At 40.1% G+C, this 15,530-nt stretch overlaps 1 protein-coding gene across 1 annotated transcript in view; it reads right to left on the reverse strand.

Moving 5' to 3' along the window:
* EPC2 (enhancer of polycomb homolog 2) overlaps positions 1 to 15,530 on the reverse strand; it is a 69,791-nt gene that overhangs the window by 41,830 nt on the left and 12,431 nt on the right. The window contains exon 2 of the mRNA XM_067549484.1: positions 7,879 to 8,038. Coding sequence (XP_067405585.1) covers positions 7,879 to 8,038 — 160 coding nt within the window. The remainder of the gene's footprint in view (positions 1 to 7,878; positions 8,039 to 15,530) is intronic.

Raw genomic sequence — 15,530 nt, forward strand, 5'->3', positions numbered from 1 at the left:
CTAGTCATGTCCTCAGTGGTTAAGGAGAATAATTTATCATCATCCTCTTTATAACAATCTTTATGTACTTAAAAACAGTTATGTCCCCACTCAGTCTTCTCTTCTCCAGACTAATAAAATCCCATTTTTTCAATCTTTCCTCATAGGGGATGTTTTCTAGACCTTTAATCATTTTTGTTGCTCTCCTCTAGACTTTCTCCAGTTCGGCCACATCTTTCCCAAAGTGTGGTTTCCAGAATTGGACACAATACTCCAGTTGAGGCCTTATCAATGCTGAACAGAGTGGAAAAATTACTTCTCATGTCTTGTTTACAACACTCCTGCTAATACATCCCAGAATGTTGTTCACTTTTTTTGCAACAGTATTATATTATTGACTCGTATTTAGTTTGTGATCCACTATAACCCCCCAGATCCTTTTCTGTAGTCCTCCTTCTAGGCAGTTATTTCCCAGCTTTTATTCGTGCAACTGATTATTGCTGAACACCATCTCCTGTGTCCTAATTCCCGCCTGTTTCCTGTACAATGGTCAGTGCCCACAGGGCGGCAGGGTAAGGGGTGCAGGCTAGAGCTGCAGGAAGGGGTGGGGGGAAGAGACAATCGGAAAGGGGGTGGGATAGGCCAGGGGGAAGTGAAGGGGATGGGGCAGGGACAGTGGGGAGAGGAAGAGGGAGGGACGGGGAAGGGATACAGGAAGAGGTGGGGAAAGCAAAATCTCAGTATGTGGCGTCCCCTCAACAGCAACAGCAGCAGCTCCTCCAGCAGGGATACTGGGGCAGCATCTGGTGCTGGAGTGGCCGCCAGCAGCAGCTGGGACTCCCTCGTTAAGCCAGCCCATTCCCTGCAGCATCGGCAGCCTAGGTACCACTCCAAGTGGGGAGAGAGAGCCAGTGAGCCAAGAGAACAGGCTTCACTGTGCACATTTGTGTATACACAAGCTTGCCCCCCCCCCCCCCCCCCCCCCCCCCCATATAGCAGTAAAACTATGCCTATGCCTCAGATCCTACCCCATTAACAATGATCTTCACTATGTAGTTGTCCAATTACTGCTACCTTTTTTGGTGACACTTTAGCCATTACTCTGTTTTCTGTTATTTTATTTCCCTCTTCACTGAGTAATGGGCCTACCCCGTCTTTGGTCTTCCTCTTGCTTCCCACGTATTTATAAAAATGCTTTCTTGTTATCTTTTATATTCCTAGCTAGTTTAATCTCGTTTTGTGACTTGGCCTTTCTAATTTTGCCCCTACATGCTTGTGCTGTTTTTCTATCTTCATCCTTTGTAAATTGACCTAGCTTTTACTTTTTGTATGACTCTTTTGAGTTTCAGGTCATTCAGGTCAAGTCACTGGTTAATCCAGGATGGTCTCTTACCATTTTTCCTATGTTTCCTACACACTGGGTTAGTTTGCTAGTGTCCAAATAATATGTCTTTAAAAAACTGCTAACTCTCCTGAACTCTCTTTTCCCTTCAACTTGCTTCCCACGGGATCTTACGTACCAGTTCTCTAAGTTTGCTCAAGTCTGCCTTCTTGAAGTCCGTTTTTTTATTCTGCTGTTTTCGCTCCTACCATTCCTTAGAGTCATGAACTCTATCCAAGCTGCCTTTTACCTTCAGATTCTCAACTAATTCCTCCCTGTTTGTCAGAATCAAATCCAGAATAGCCTCTCCCTAGTCACTTTCTTCACCTTCTGTAATAAAAAGTAGTCTCCAATGTGTTCCACTAACTTGTTGGATAATCTGTGCCCTGCCGTATTATTTTCCCAACAGATGTCAGGACAGTTGAAGTCCCCCACCACCACCAAGTCCTGTGTTTTGGCTCATATTGTTACCCGTTTACAAAAAGCCTCATCCACCTCTTCCTCCTGGTTAGGTGATCTACAGTAGACCATGACATCACCCTTGGTTTTTTAGTTTTTCTTTTTTTACGCTGGCACCTACTAACTCTTTGGAGTCCCAAACTGAGAACAGTATTTAAGAAAATGTACATTTTTTACACTGAACATGTGCCATTACAGAAAAGAGGCTAGAGAGTTTCCATTCGTACCATTTGATATGTTATAAACTAGATTAGTGTAAATTCTCTAAAATCCAAACACTCAGATTGCTTTGAAATCTGGCATGCCTCATGAAAGACTAGGGTAGATCTAGTGATCCAAATTTAAGATAATTTTACCAAGAGGGTCCCAAGTTACAGGTCACTTCCCCCCCACCCCTTGCAAAAATGGTTTTCTTCTGCTGCCTTCTACTGTTAAACTGAGATACTAATGAATGTATGAATCACAGACCTCTTGATGGCTGTGAACTCTCTCTTCAACTAACATATCTAAGGATAAATTAATCACAAGCCCCCAATTAAGACAAAGAATTTGGGACTGAAGACTTGTCTACACTGGAAAGGGTGCAGCTGCACCTGCACCCCGCTAGTGCCTCAGTGTAGATTCTACCCGTACCGATGGTAGGGGCACTCCTGGAGGGGTAGGGAATCTACCTCCGTGAAGGTGGTAGCTAGGTCGATGAAATAATTCTTCCATCAAACCTAGCACTGTCTAGCACTGGGGGTTAGGTCAGCTTACCTATGTCGCTCAGGGATGTGGATTTTCCAAACCCCTGAGCAACATAATCAAGCGGGCTAAATTTTCTAGTATAGACCAGGCCTGGGTGTCTGGAGTTGCTACAATTTGTGAGTCAGGGCTGGCAATTTCATTTTGGAAAGAAAATATTCCTGGGAGGGGAGAGATATTAGGGGACGAAAGAATGGGGGAACTTGGGAAAGGGGCTTGGGGCTGCAGCAAGAAGAGAGTCGTTAATGGAGATGGATGGTAAGGGAGGAAAGAGGTTGGAGCTCAGGTGAGGGAGGCATGGCAGCCCCCAGCCCTGCCATGGCACCCAACGTCCCTGCGCCCCACAGCTCTGCCGGTGCACCCCAACGCTGCATGAAAGCTATTATTAAGTGTTGGAAGAACATTAACTTGGAAACTGGAGGGTTCTTGGATGTCTGAAAATGATGTACTGTGTGACACAGAAACATTACAAGCTCTGAAACTTCAGTGTTTCTCGGAGATGGAATACATCTATTGGACTGGGGTCTAACTTCCTATATTTTGGAACAGAAACCCTGGCTGTAATTTGTCTCATTAACTCTGCCACAAACTCCATGCTCCAACCATTGTGAAACACAACCAGGAATACTATTCTTCTGTAACACAGGTCTCTCTCACACCAGGCACTGCATATGTGTCGATTAGAGGAGGGGAGGAGTAATGGCAATAGAAACATTTGCATACCAGGGAGTGAAGACTTCAGAGAGATTTGTCCCTTGCTTGTGGTAGGGAGGTGTGGGTAGAGTAGTACGGAGGAGGCCAGGTTGGAGGGAAGACATGGTGAATGAATCAGGAGTATGTCTGAGGAGGTTTGAAAGCAGAGCTGACAGGGTACAGATGATGTGCTTGTGCGCAAGGGGGAGAGAGGGGTACTGACTGAGTATACTAACTGCAAGACATTATATGTACAACTGCCTAAATGACTACTAATTCCTAACAACAACATATCTATTCCTGTGCAAAAAGCTAAGAAATTCAATGGCAAAAAAAAGTATGTTAACGCAAAGTTAAGGTTGCTTGGCGGTGTATCTTCCCCTGCAGAACTCTGAGTTGCATAAAACTCAAACGTCTGAAAAATCAGGAAATGCAGAGTTAAGGCTGCCTTAACTCTGCCCTCTTTCAGCAATGCCCCAATATGCCTCATTAACACACACGCTTTACTCTGCCAGCCCCCAAATTGCTGAAACGTACAAGGCTTTCATCACCTTTTGCAACCTATGCACTCTCACCCACAGGGTTCCCTTTAACACTATTAAAGGACAAAGAAAAAAGAAAAGTTGCCCATGCCACCTTCTCTCTACCCTCTTTGAGCAATGCCTCAATATGTACACTCACACTGGCTCTTCTCACTACAAGATTCAGATCCTGGCATACACTTACACACTTAGCCAAATCCACAGAAAGAATACCATAGCTATAAAATTTAAGAACCACTTTACAACCTTTAACAACTCCTTTAATCTGAGGATAGATCTACATTTGAGCTGGGAGGTGTGACTCCCAACTCCCATAGATGTACCCATGCTGCTCGAGCTGGCATGCTAAAAAAGGGCAGCGTAGCCTAGGCAGCACAGGCAGTGGTTTGAGCTAGCCTCCCGAGTATACACCTGGAGGGGTCCAGGTGGGTTTATACTATGGCAACTAGCCTGAACTGCCATCTGTGCTACCCCACTGCTATACTGCTATTTTTAGCATGCTAGCTCAAACAGAGCTAGTGTGGGCATGTCTATGTAATCTGGGAATCACACCTCCTAGCTCAAAGTCAGACATCCCATTACTCACAGGATACCATCTCACCCTATACTTTCCCTTAACCATCATTAAAGCATTAGAGTTCTTTCATATTCCACCTTGCTACTGAAAATATCCTTTGTAATAAAAGCCTCACTACTGAAACTTCACAATGCTGTATAGAAATTATGAATATCAAATCCTGAAGGTACACATACACGTAGTTCCAAAACACAGAATCATATCACAACCACAGCTCTGTCACATACTTTAAAGTAATCCACAGATCTCACAAACACACCTCTACTAAACAGAAGTGACTAGTGTCAGCACCATTCAGTTCAACTACACCAGACACTGACACATTCATTTTACATGAATGCAGATAATAAATGCTCAAGCTGCTTTCATACCCAGCTCACTACTGACAAAACTTTATGCAACAAAACCCCTGTGCCCTATTAATTATATAATATACATAACTCTGCAATAAAATGATGCATACTGGATCCGAAGGTACACATGCAGCTCTTTCACACAAAGAGAAACCTAGATCTCTTCATATCACAATCACACATACCTCAAAGTAATCCACACATGTCCTCATCTCACAAACACACCTTTAGCAAGCAGGCCCAATTACTGCCTCTCCCATCTAGTGTTGGTAAACCTAACACACTGACTGCACCTGTCATGTATGCACACAATTCCTACTGACTACTGCAAACTCCAAGGGAACAAAGGAAAAGTGATGTGGCCAATCTCCCCCCCGCCCACCCTCCTTCTCCTTTTTGCGCTTTAACAGTGTTAGATGGAATCCTGTGGGTGACAGCAAATAGTTTGTAAAAGGAGGTGGCACATTTCGGCAGCTGGGGCACTGGCAGAGTAAAGCTATGTGTATTAACAAGGCATCTTTGGGCACTACCTAGCTTTCAAAAGTTTGAGTTTTGTTCAACTCAGCATTCTACAAGGGGACAACATACCAAACAATCGTTAACTCATTAAATCAGTCTTTTGCCACTGATTCTCTTTTATCGTTAGACCTGATATACACTTAAAACTTGAGTCGACAAACGTAACTACAGTGCTCAGGAGTGTGAAAATTCCATACCACTGAACTACATAGCTATGTCAACCTAAACTCCAGTGTAGATGCAACTAGGTCAACAGAAGAATGCTTCTGTCGACTAAGCTGCTGTTGCTCAGGAAAGTAGAGTTCCCACAGCAATGGAAAAACCCCTTTCATGTAGTCTGCATCTACACTACAGAGTTACAGAGGTGTAGCTATGGTGCTCACAGGATAGACATGACCTTACTATGTTCATCCTATCCAAACTAAGTCACAGCCCAGGATTTATGAAACCACAATTCACTATCATTAGAGCAATTGTAATATGAATGGATTTTTACTTAAAATAAAAAGATGGTTTGATACTTTTTCTGTTCCATTTAATACCATTTCAGACTATTAGAGCAATCCCCTAGATTTCCAGCCAATTACAAGGCAGATTTTTCACATTCTGCAGAAGTTCCTCTCTCACTGAATCCCAATTTGAGAATTTCCAAAGCTAAATAATTAGCATATTTACATAGCGTATAAATAATCAAAATATTAACTTTTGCTTATATACAGCATAGCACAACAGATCCAACAAAGCTGTCTGTACACATATAACAAATCACAAAAGAGAATCAAAGTTCGTTTTTCTGAGAACTGTTTGCTGATACTGTAAACCATACTGATCTAAGCAGCAGCCCCTGGCATTTAAGGCCTGGTCTATGTACAGTTTTTGTAACAGTAACTATTTTGGTTAGAGGTGCAATTATTTTTTAAACCAAAAGAATTTTACTGTTACAGAACTACTGCTACTATTTCCTCTGGCTGCTTCCTCACACTATCAGCGTAATCTCTGTCTTATCCAAAAGACAGCTTCAGCCAATTCATCTTCATACAACTCCCAATTTTGGAAAAATACTAAGAAAGACAAGAAAATACACCACCCAAGTGCAACGAATAGAGATAGAGGAGAGCATCGCAACATGCCGATGACACTGCAATTCAAAAAACAAAAACAATCTACTACTACTCTTTGGGCTCTACCCAGGAGAAAAACACAGAGACATTCAAACAATTCTATCTCCACCTGAGTCCATAGACAGTGTAAAGACACCTTGTAAACAACAGATTCATGGATGCTGAAACATCTGCAAAGAATAAATATGGAGACTCAATAAAGGATCTAAATCTGACACAGGATGGAGATCAACAAAAACAACATAGTATGTATCATAAACAACCCTAACAAAAGGAGTCAAGGAGATCAGAGGACTCCTGTACTGTTCAAGTCGCTTCAACATAACTTCATCTATAAGCCTTTCAAAATATTAAAAAAAAAGAGTCAAGGTGATAACTGACAAGGAGGTCAATGGCAAGAGAGGATTTCTTGAGTATGGGCTTAATAATCAACCATTTGAAAAGTGCTTGGCTTCTTGCCTCCCCAGAGAGGCATTGATAAATTCTGCCAATAAGTAGACCAGGTGTCTTGCCACAAGATTTTATTATTTTTATTTATTTGTAGTGTAGTAGTGACAAGGAGCCACAGTCACAGACTAGCATTCCACTGCACTAAGTACTGTACAAACACAGAACCTCAAGATGATCCATGCCTGAAGAGTCTACAGTATTCAGTGGGGTGAGTCCAATCTGCAGGCTGTCAGTCTAAATACCTCAGGGAGCATGACTATCCAAAAACAAAGCAAACAGAGATCTTACATTTGTTTCCCCCTAAAATGCATCTATTACCACACAGGCAGTCAATCCCACCAAAATCAGAGCAATCTCAGGTATGGCAAATTGAAAACTCCTTGCAGTAATAAATACACAGTTCTACATCTTCACAAAACCTACACAGATTCACCTAATTACCTGCAACACAGAATATTTCTGCAAATTGGAATTTTACATGCACTACAGTCTTCACCATTCTTCACCTCCAGCACAATCTCAGCATACAGTTTCACAAACTTTTCATGCTACAATCAGGTGACCAGATACAGTGAGCTCCAATACAGCAATTCTATTTAATTTATCTTTATACTATGATGATCTGTAGAAATTGAGAGCACTCAGAAACCACAGCATCAATAAAAATGACAAACAATGATAATCATAGACAACTGGTAGTATGGATCCTTCAGTTATTCCTTCTCGGAGTTAGGAAATCAAATGGATTCTATAATGGTGTGATCAACACATCAGAAAAGCAGTAGCCAGAGGACAAATCCTACGAGTTATCTTAAACACATACAAAACATCAATATGGGAATCCACAAACCTGCTGTACAAACAATACTTTCCTTCCTCTCTCCCTCAATCCCCACATCTGTCTACTTCAAAGAAACAAGGACTTAGTCTCTTCAATTCTCCCCAGGTTTTTTTTAGGTCCTTCTACCTTATGAATACTGTAATAATTTTGCCTGTGCAGCTGTTAAGAACTTTCCCAAATTAACTTAAAGGACGAAGAACAACATATCCATTAACTTACGTTGAATGTGAATGAACTGCTTTGGTTGTTTAAACTCTCCTTTGTACAGACGATTGTAATAGTTGACATTGCTCTCTGCCTCAGGAACTGGGATAACCATGCTCTCTTTCTTTTCTCTAAAGACTTGCTGTGCCGAAATAGCTCGTTGTAAATGATGTTCCTGAAAGAGGAAAAGTTTAGAATTTATTTAGATGGCAGCATTTATTTTTTAAAACATAAAAAATGGATAAGGTTAGCCCACTTTCCTAGTGATAATGTTCTGCAGTGTCATGAAGAAGACCCTAGTAAAATTTGTTGTTGTTTTGTTTGCTTCCAGGCCAGCAGGGTACAATAATATAAGAGAAAAAGTCCTCTGTATTTAACACCCAGTGATAGGCCAAATCAGCTGCTGACAAGTTCCAAAAAAGAAAAAAAATCTTAAACCTCCATTCAGGATGTGGGAGATTCTAGATGGAGGAAAAAATCTTCTAACCATACCCACCAACCTTTTATTAAATCAGAAAACAGATAATAGGTGTTCCAAGTTAAACAGAATAATCTACACAGGAATATAGAAAGTGTCATGGGTCAGAATCATCAATGTATGCACATTAATTCCTAATTACATAGAATGGGAAGCCCATGGTTCAAGTCAAGAGTCTTAACTGACTTAATCCACCCTCAAATGTAAAAAAAAAACCAAAAAAAAAACACCATATTTTTATTTAAGATTGATATACCTGTCAGTTTTCAGAATGGAGAAAGGGCAACAAAAATGATTAAGGATATGGAACAGCTTCCATATGAGCAGAGATTAAGAAGACTGGGACAGTTAAGCTTGGAAAAGAGACGACTAAGGGGGATATGACAGAGGTCTATAAAATCATGAACAGTGTGGAGAAAGTGAATCAAGGAGTGTTCTTTACCCCTTCACAAAACACAAGAACCAGGGGTCACCCAATGAAATTAATAGGCAGCAGATTTCAAACAAACAAACATACAAACAAAAAGGAAGTACTTTTTTACACAACACACAGTGAACCTGTGGAACTTGTTGCCAGGGGATGTTGTCAAGGCCAAAAATATAAATCAGTTAAAAAAATTTAGATAAATTAATGGAGTATAGGCCCATCAATGGCTATTAGCCAAGATGGTTAGAGATGCAAGCCCATGCTCTGGGTGTCCCTAAGCCTCTAACTGCTAGCTGCTGGGACTAGACAACAGGGGATGGATCACTTAATAATTGCGCAGATCTGTTCATTCCCTCTGAGGCATCTGGCATCGGCTACTGTTAGAAGACAGGATATTGGGCTAGATGAGCCATTGGCATGACCACTATGACCATTTTAATGTTCATTTGATACCTGTTTCAGGAATAAAAGGCACATTTTCCTCCAAAGAATAACACACAGAATATCTGTGGAACTCTGATTCCTCAAATATGCAGCATACAACTGTGTTCCATTTTACTTTGGGGTTTTGGAGGGTTCTTTTCTCCTGTAAGCAACTCCATTGTCTGTCTCTTGTGCTCATAATTACACCATGCAGTTACACTGTGAAAATGACAATTACATATCTATGTGCATTTTACTGTTTTAAATTTCATCTGATGCAGGTTGGCTCAAGAAAACTATGCTGCTTTGGTTTATATTTGGTAAATTCTGCAGACAACCATATGGAATAGAAGTTTTTTTTCTTTTTAGTTCTGGAAAAAATGGTTTTTATTCATCCGCATTTACTTGTTGAAACAGTGAATATTTCAAAACATGTATAGTATTTAATAAATATCTTATTTTTAATTTAAGTTATTTCAGCAATGGGAGGGAAGTATCCACTACTAAAACAAACTGCAATTGACTTCACAGACTCTAGAAGGGGAGGGCTGAGCATTTCCAACAGAAATAAAATCAAAATTAATCAACTGACCAGACTCCCAAGACTTAAGTGCACTGCTGTAGCAGAGACAAAAAAGAGAATATCTAATGTGTTTTTCTGAAATTATTACATATGGTGCATGTCTAACACTTCATCTTGTAAAACTTTCTTTTTAAAAATAAAGCCGAACAATGCTATTTTGAGCAATTTAACTCAGAAAATTACAGTTACTCTCGGCTTGTTTCCAGATTTCTTGCTAGATGTCACATGCCCCCATGGTAGTCTCTCAATTGAGATCAATACAACATATCAAGCACAGCAGAAGACCGATCTACAACTGAGGTGGAAGAATACCAGGTTTTTTCTGACATTCCTTGGCCTCAGATATGCCACTGAAACTACAATTCCTGCATTTTATTCTGAAAACATAAATTTCAAGTATCCTTGATCTTTCTCTAGTCTGTAGGATATGCCCTTATTTTACTTCTTCAAAATCTTTTGTCCAGACCCCTATTTTCATTGTCAACACACCTTTCAGAATGTGTCTCTCTCCTTATCTGGCTGTTATAATTCTTGTTTCCCTAAACATACTTAGAGGACTTTTTGTTTTAATTTATATAGATTGCAACCTGCATCAGAATAAAATCTGGATCAAGTGAGAAGATCATCACTGTCAAACTACATGAAAAACTTCACTAAAGTTTGGAAGGTAGAAGACTATATTGGATAGTAAAGGTAAATTGTCTAGTTCAGTGGTTCCCAACCTTTTTGGTTCGAGGGCCATAGATATCATTTATACAACCCTGAAGGGACACCAGTCTCCGCTAGCAGGCCCCCCTCCCACTGCAGCCAGATGGAAGGAGTTCAACGAGGAGGCTGCCTCCTCGCTGATCTTCCTGGCTGCAGCAGGGAAACTGCATATGTCTTGTAGCCCTGTGCGCTCCACCTGTGACCCTAGGCAGTAGCTCCCTTCTGCAGCCAGGGGGACAGAAGATCAGTGCTCCCCTTCCTATGGCCCCAGCACCTATGGCCCCAGGCAAAGCGCTTTGCTCTCTGCAGGAGGCGGGGGAAGAAGAGCACTGATCTCCTCTCCCTCTGGCTCCAGCAGGGACCCCAGCGCCTATGGACCTAGGAGGAATGCTTTGCCATGCTCTCTGCTACAACCAGGGGAAGGGAAGCACTGATCTCCCATCCCCTTGGTGGCAGCAAGGAGACTGCACCGGTCTTTTAGCCACAAGGAAACGTGCTCCGCCTGGGTCCCCTGGCAGTAGCTCCCTACTGCAGCCAGCAGGAGGGGAGCCGCAGGCCACTTTAAAAGCCCCCACGGCCACTTTTGGCCCCTGGGCCACAGGTTGGGAATCACTGGTCTAGTTCTCCTTCCAGATGAACACCCTATGTAATCTAGTGCCTAATCCCAAGTGTTTGATGAAGTGGCAAGGGTATTATATGACTCTTTATGGAGAAGCTGTGACCTTGGAATTCCTTATTGCAAATGCATCTTTGAAGTAGGCCTGGAATGACAGGATGACCAAACACAGTCAGATTTAGGGTTTAAATTATAGGAGCAGGTGCCCTGAATCCCTAGTTTTCAAGGATTCCATGCACTGATCTTATTCCACTTGACTCCACTTCATCTGTAATCCAAGATTACAAACTTTCTTGATTTACTCATTAACACCACAATGCAGCCATTACTACCTCTCCTGCACTGGAAAGTAACAAGGATTTTATTGCACTGTGTTAATGGCACAGTCTTATTTTATGGTCTAGCATAGCTTCCAGAAACCACTTGTTTGATTTACATGTCTACTTCTCCTATTCAGACCTTAATTGGATTTCTAATCATTCCCAAGGCACTTGGATTTTCCCTCCTGCACTTAACTTCCTGTGCTGACATTTCATACTTTCAGAGGCCATATAATTAATTAGAATTAGCAAGTTTTCCTCTGAGATTTTGTTCTAATACATTTAGTTAAATTTTCTTGCACCTTTTTTTCAGTACACATACTCCAGGGTGTCAAAGACTTGCTCAATCTGTGCAATATGAATGTGCAAGGCATCCGCAGTCCAACGTTTTCAGGCAAAGGAATTCCTGTTTCTTTTTCAATTTGACATTTTATTCAAAGTAACTATAAATTTTTATAAAAAGGACTGTAAAATGCGCACTGACTGAAGTGCTCTGACATACCTAGGCAACAAACCTCAACCCGTCTTGGTAGTGCCATACCATGGATTAAATCACTTGCATTTTAAAAACAAACTTTTCAAAAAATAAGATAAAATAACCCCTGATCTGTATAGGAATTAAGGAATAAAAATTTACTGATTGATGAATGGATAGAGAAAGATGACCTGTTTGAAAGGAGAGGCATATAACAACTGAGATTCAGAAAACCTTCTTTTGCTCTAGAAATATTTCTATATTTTATTTAATAATGGAAATAAATTCACATTTTCTTAAGAAGTTTTAAGAAAAACCACCAACAAGAAGTATACAAAGAAAGTTTACAAAAACTGAGAGGTAATTAAGGATTTCAGGCATTACTGAGTCTTAATGAAAATAAATAAATAGACAAACAAACTATAACAAAAAATAGTGCTGAAACATACTATGATTTTCTGAAACAGTTGTTCTTTATCTAAAGGGTCACAAACTAACCAACAAAATTTTGCAATTGCAAAATCCTATCCAAAGACTCAAAACTTCATTAAAAAAACTGCACAAACTAAACGTTAATTTCTACAACTGCAATTCTGTTTGCTGTATTAAAGACTTTCATATTAGACTGGATCTACTAAAAGGGATACAGTAAACTTGAAATATAATTAGTTTTCAAAAGGAGTTAAAGGTAGTCAGGGGCATACTAAAACTAAGTAGTCTTCAGTAGATTTGCCTGAAGATTTTTGCCATTTTTTGTGGTTTTACAAATCAGAGTATTGTATTTTACAACACATGTATCTCCCCTGTTGGTGAATGAAAGCCTATACAAACAACTAACTGAATGACTATGAAGATAAAACAGTGAAACTGAAAATACATGAAGTGCTGTCAAACTGACAAAGAAAGAAAGTAAAAGGTAGAGAGACTTTTTCCACCGCTTTCTAATATTTCAAAAAATTCAAACACATGTGATTTACACTGATATATCCCTTTAATACTAAAAACAAAAACTGAATGTTCAAATCAGAAATAGCTGAGTTTAATACGAATTATTCTTGTTGTTTAAGCATATTTTTAATATTAAAATTAATCACAATTTGAGAATTATATGTAAACATATATGTAAATCACAATTTGAGTTATATGTAAACATTCACTTAAGTAATTAGTGTAGATATAATTCAGAGCCAGCACAAAAATACAGTCACAACATTGACAAAAGATTACTAATGGTATAGCTCAAGATCATTCAGTTTAGTTAGTAAAACAGAAAAATCTATGATATAAGCAAAGCAGACTTTTCTTAAAAATCATATGAAGAACAAATATAAGGAAGGGTACCAAACTGCATTTTTTTACATCTAAAATCTAGTGTCCTTTCCTCCATGTTGCTAAATGTCAATACGAAGTATAGTTAACTTGATCCATGCTTTCCTGTAAAGTATGGATGGTATGGTATTATTTCATGACTTCATTTTTTAAAAATGCAAAGTTCATATTGATTTAGGTACAAGCCTAACTTAGTTCTGGTAATTGCACTGAATGTTGTTAGCCTTGTGACTCCATTCATCTGCTCAGCCAGTCTGCTATTTGGTTGAACTACTTTACAATATGGAAGGCTATAATGAAGACTGGATTCCTCTCTGTCCAACAGGACATGACAATTTATCTTAGGTAGGCTTGTGATCCCCTGATTTATGCAGAAGCATCATTTCTTTTGGAAAGAACATGCGTCCTGTGCCCACATTATTTTCCACTCAGTGACCTCCCTAAAAGTATCTATAACTGACTTCATGTTTATAGAAGACCTGTCATAATTCTCTATGTGAAAAAAGCATAACTAGAGTACTTCCATCAGGCCCATATAGAGCCTCTGGACTGGCCCAAGTGAACTACTAGCTAGATTCTCCACCCCACGAGACTTGCTTGGCCTACCCTGAAACTCCAACAGAGAGAACTTACTGAACTGAGGAAGTCAGATATAGGGCAGGAAGCATGATGCTTGAAGGCTCTCTCTTAATAGCTTAATACCTTTGGAGGAAAAAAAGGTGAGCATCTTAAAGTCTAATGGCTTAGTTTGCTTTTTGAAAGGTAGTAGGTGTTTTAGTGTATTAAAGTATCATAAATATAACTAATGTTTTTCAAGGGACCTAGGAAAGAACTTACCCCTTGGATTTTAAGGGACTGAGGCCCCTTCTTGATATTTGGTCCTTTGAAAGGTAATATTAGATATGCAGTTACATGGAGGACAGTCCAAACAGCAAGAAACGCATTTAAAAGATTCCAACTCCATTTGGTTAGAGAGTTGCACACATTCAAGATCATCCTTCACAAAGGGATTAAATTGGATTGAAAATTCTGATCTGGATGTCTCTAGGAGATTTCTGACTCCTGTTGGCAGAAGCCAGAGAAAAAGTAGATGCAATGGCCATGCTTCCTGCATCAAGGGTTGGAAAGGACTGGTGGAAATAGTCTTCATTTTCACTTTTTGGACCCACCATAATGTTAAAGTATAATTACCCCATTTCAGAAGACTTTAGGAGGGAAAAATTCAACCATTTCTGCTGCTACTGACTGTTCATCTGGACCATACCTATCTAGAAGGCACCAAAGAGAGTTGTCTTGGCTATAAAGAACCACCACCACTTTGAGGCGAATCAAGAGAGTCGGGCATTTGGGTCAACTTTTTTTTCCCTTTAGTCTTTTTCTTTACTGCTAGATAATGGCTAAAGGGAAGAAATATTTTGTCAATGGCAGCATGAGCTAGACCATTCTGTTGCACACAGCTCAGCAGAACACTGACAGTAAGGTTGCACACAGTAAGGTTGCACACAGCTCAGCAGAACACTGGCAATAAGGTGACAGAGGAGGATTAGAATAAACTATGCCATCCTGGAGGATCACAGAGGGCCCTGTGATGGAGAAGTAAATAATATTATTTTGCTATTAAATCCACTCCAATTCATCATTTCATGAGTGAGCTGGAGGAACTGGATTTTTTTTAATCCTTTCCCTCACTCTCTCCCCTTTTCACTTTCTCCCCTATTCTGTTTCTCCCAAGCAGGAGATGGTAAAAAAGAAGGGCTAGAAAAGAGAATTTCACTAACCCTATCCTCTTTATAAGCCACTTTGTGTCTAAGAGCATACAAGTTCGTGAGGGACCTGCAGATCTCATGGGAAACAGTCTAGTGTGAGTATGGTAAGAGCCATTAAATTCCTCTCCCTTCCCTCCGCTAATCTGATTCAATACAGCAAAGGTAGCATGTGTACCACAAGCTTAACTGGCCTCTAAGGCTGAGTGAGTTGAAGGGGCTGCAGGGCTGTAAAACTGTGATGTAGATGCTCTAGGACTCTCCCCCCTCTAAACCAGCCTTTGATTACTTAAAAAAGGTAAAATGGTCTAAATCCAATTTTGTAAAAATTAAACTTGTACAGATGCAGACATAATACATCTGGGGGCAGATTCTCAACGGATACAAATTGACTTAGGGCCATTGACTTCAATGCAGCTGTGACAATTTACACCAACTGAGAATCTGCCTCCACTGAATAACCATTCAGAACACCAATATCCAGCGGAACAGAAAAAAAATCTGTATTTTCAGTGGTAATTCTGATGAAGACATACGAGTGATAA

The sequence above is a fragment of the Emydura macquarii genome, unplaced genomic scaffold, assembly GCF_026122565.2.
Source record: "Emydura macquarii macquarii isolate MOO-44397 ecotype Brisbane River unplaced genomic scaffold, CSIRO-AGI_Emac_v2 contig_1253, whole genome shotgun sequence".
In the NCBI taxonomy this organism is placed as follows: Eukaryota; Metazoa; Chordata; order Testudines; family Chelidae; genus Emydura; species Emydura macquarii.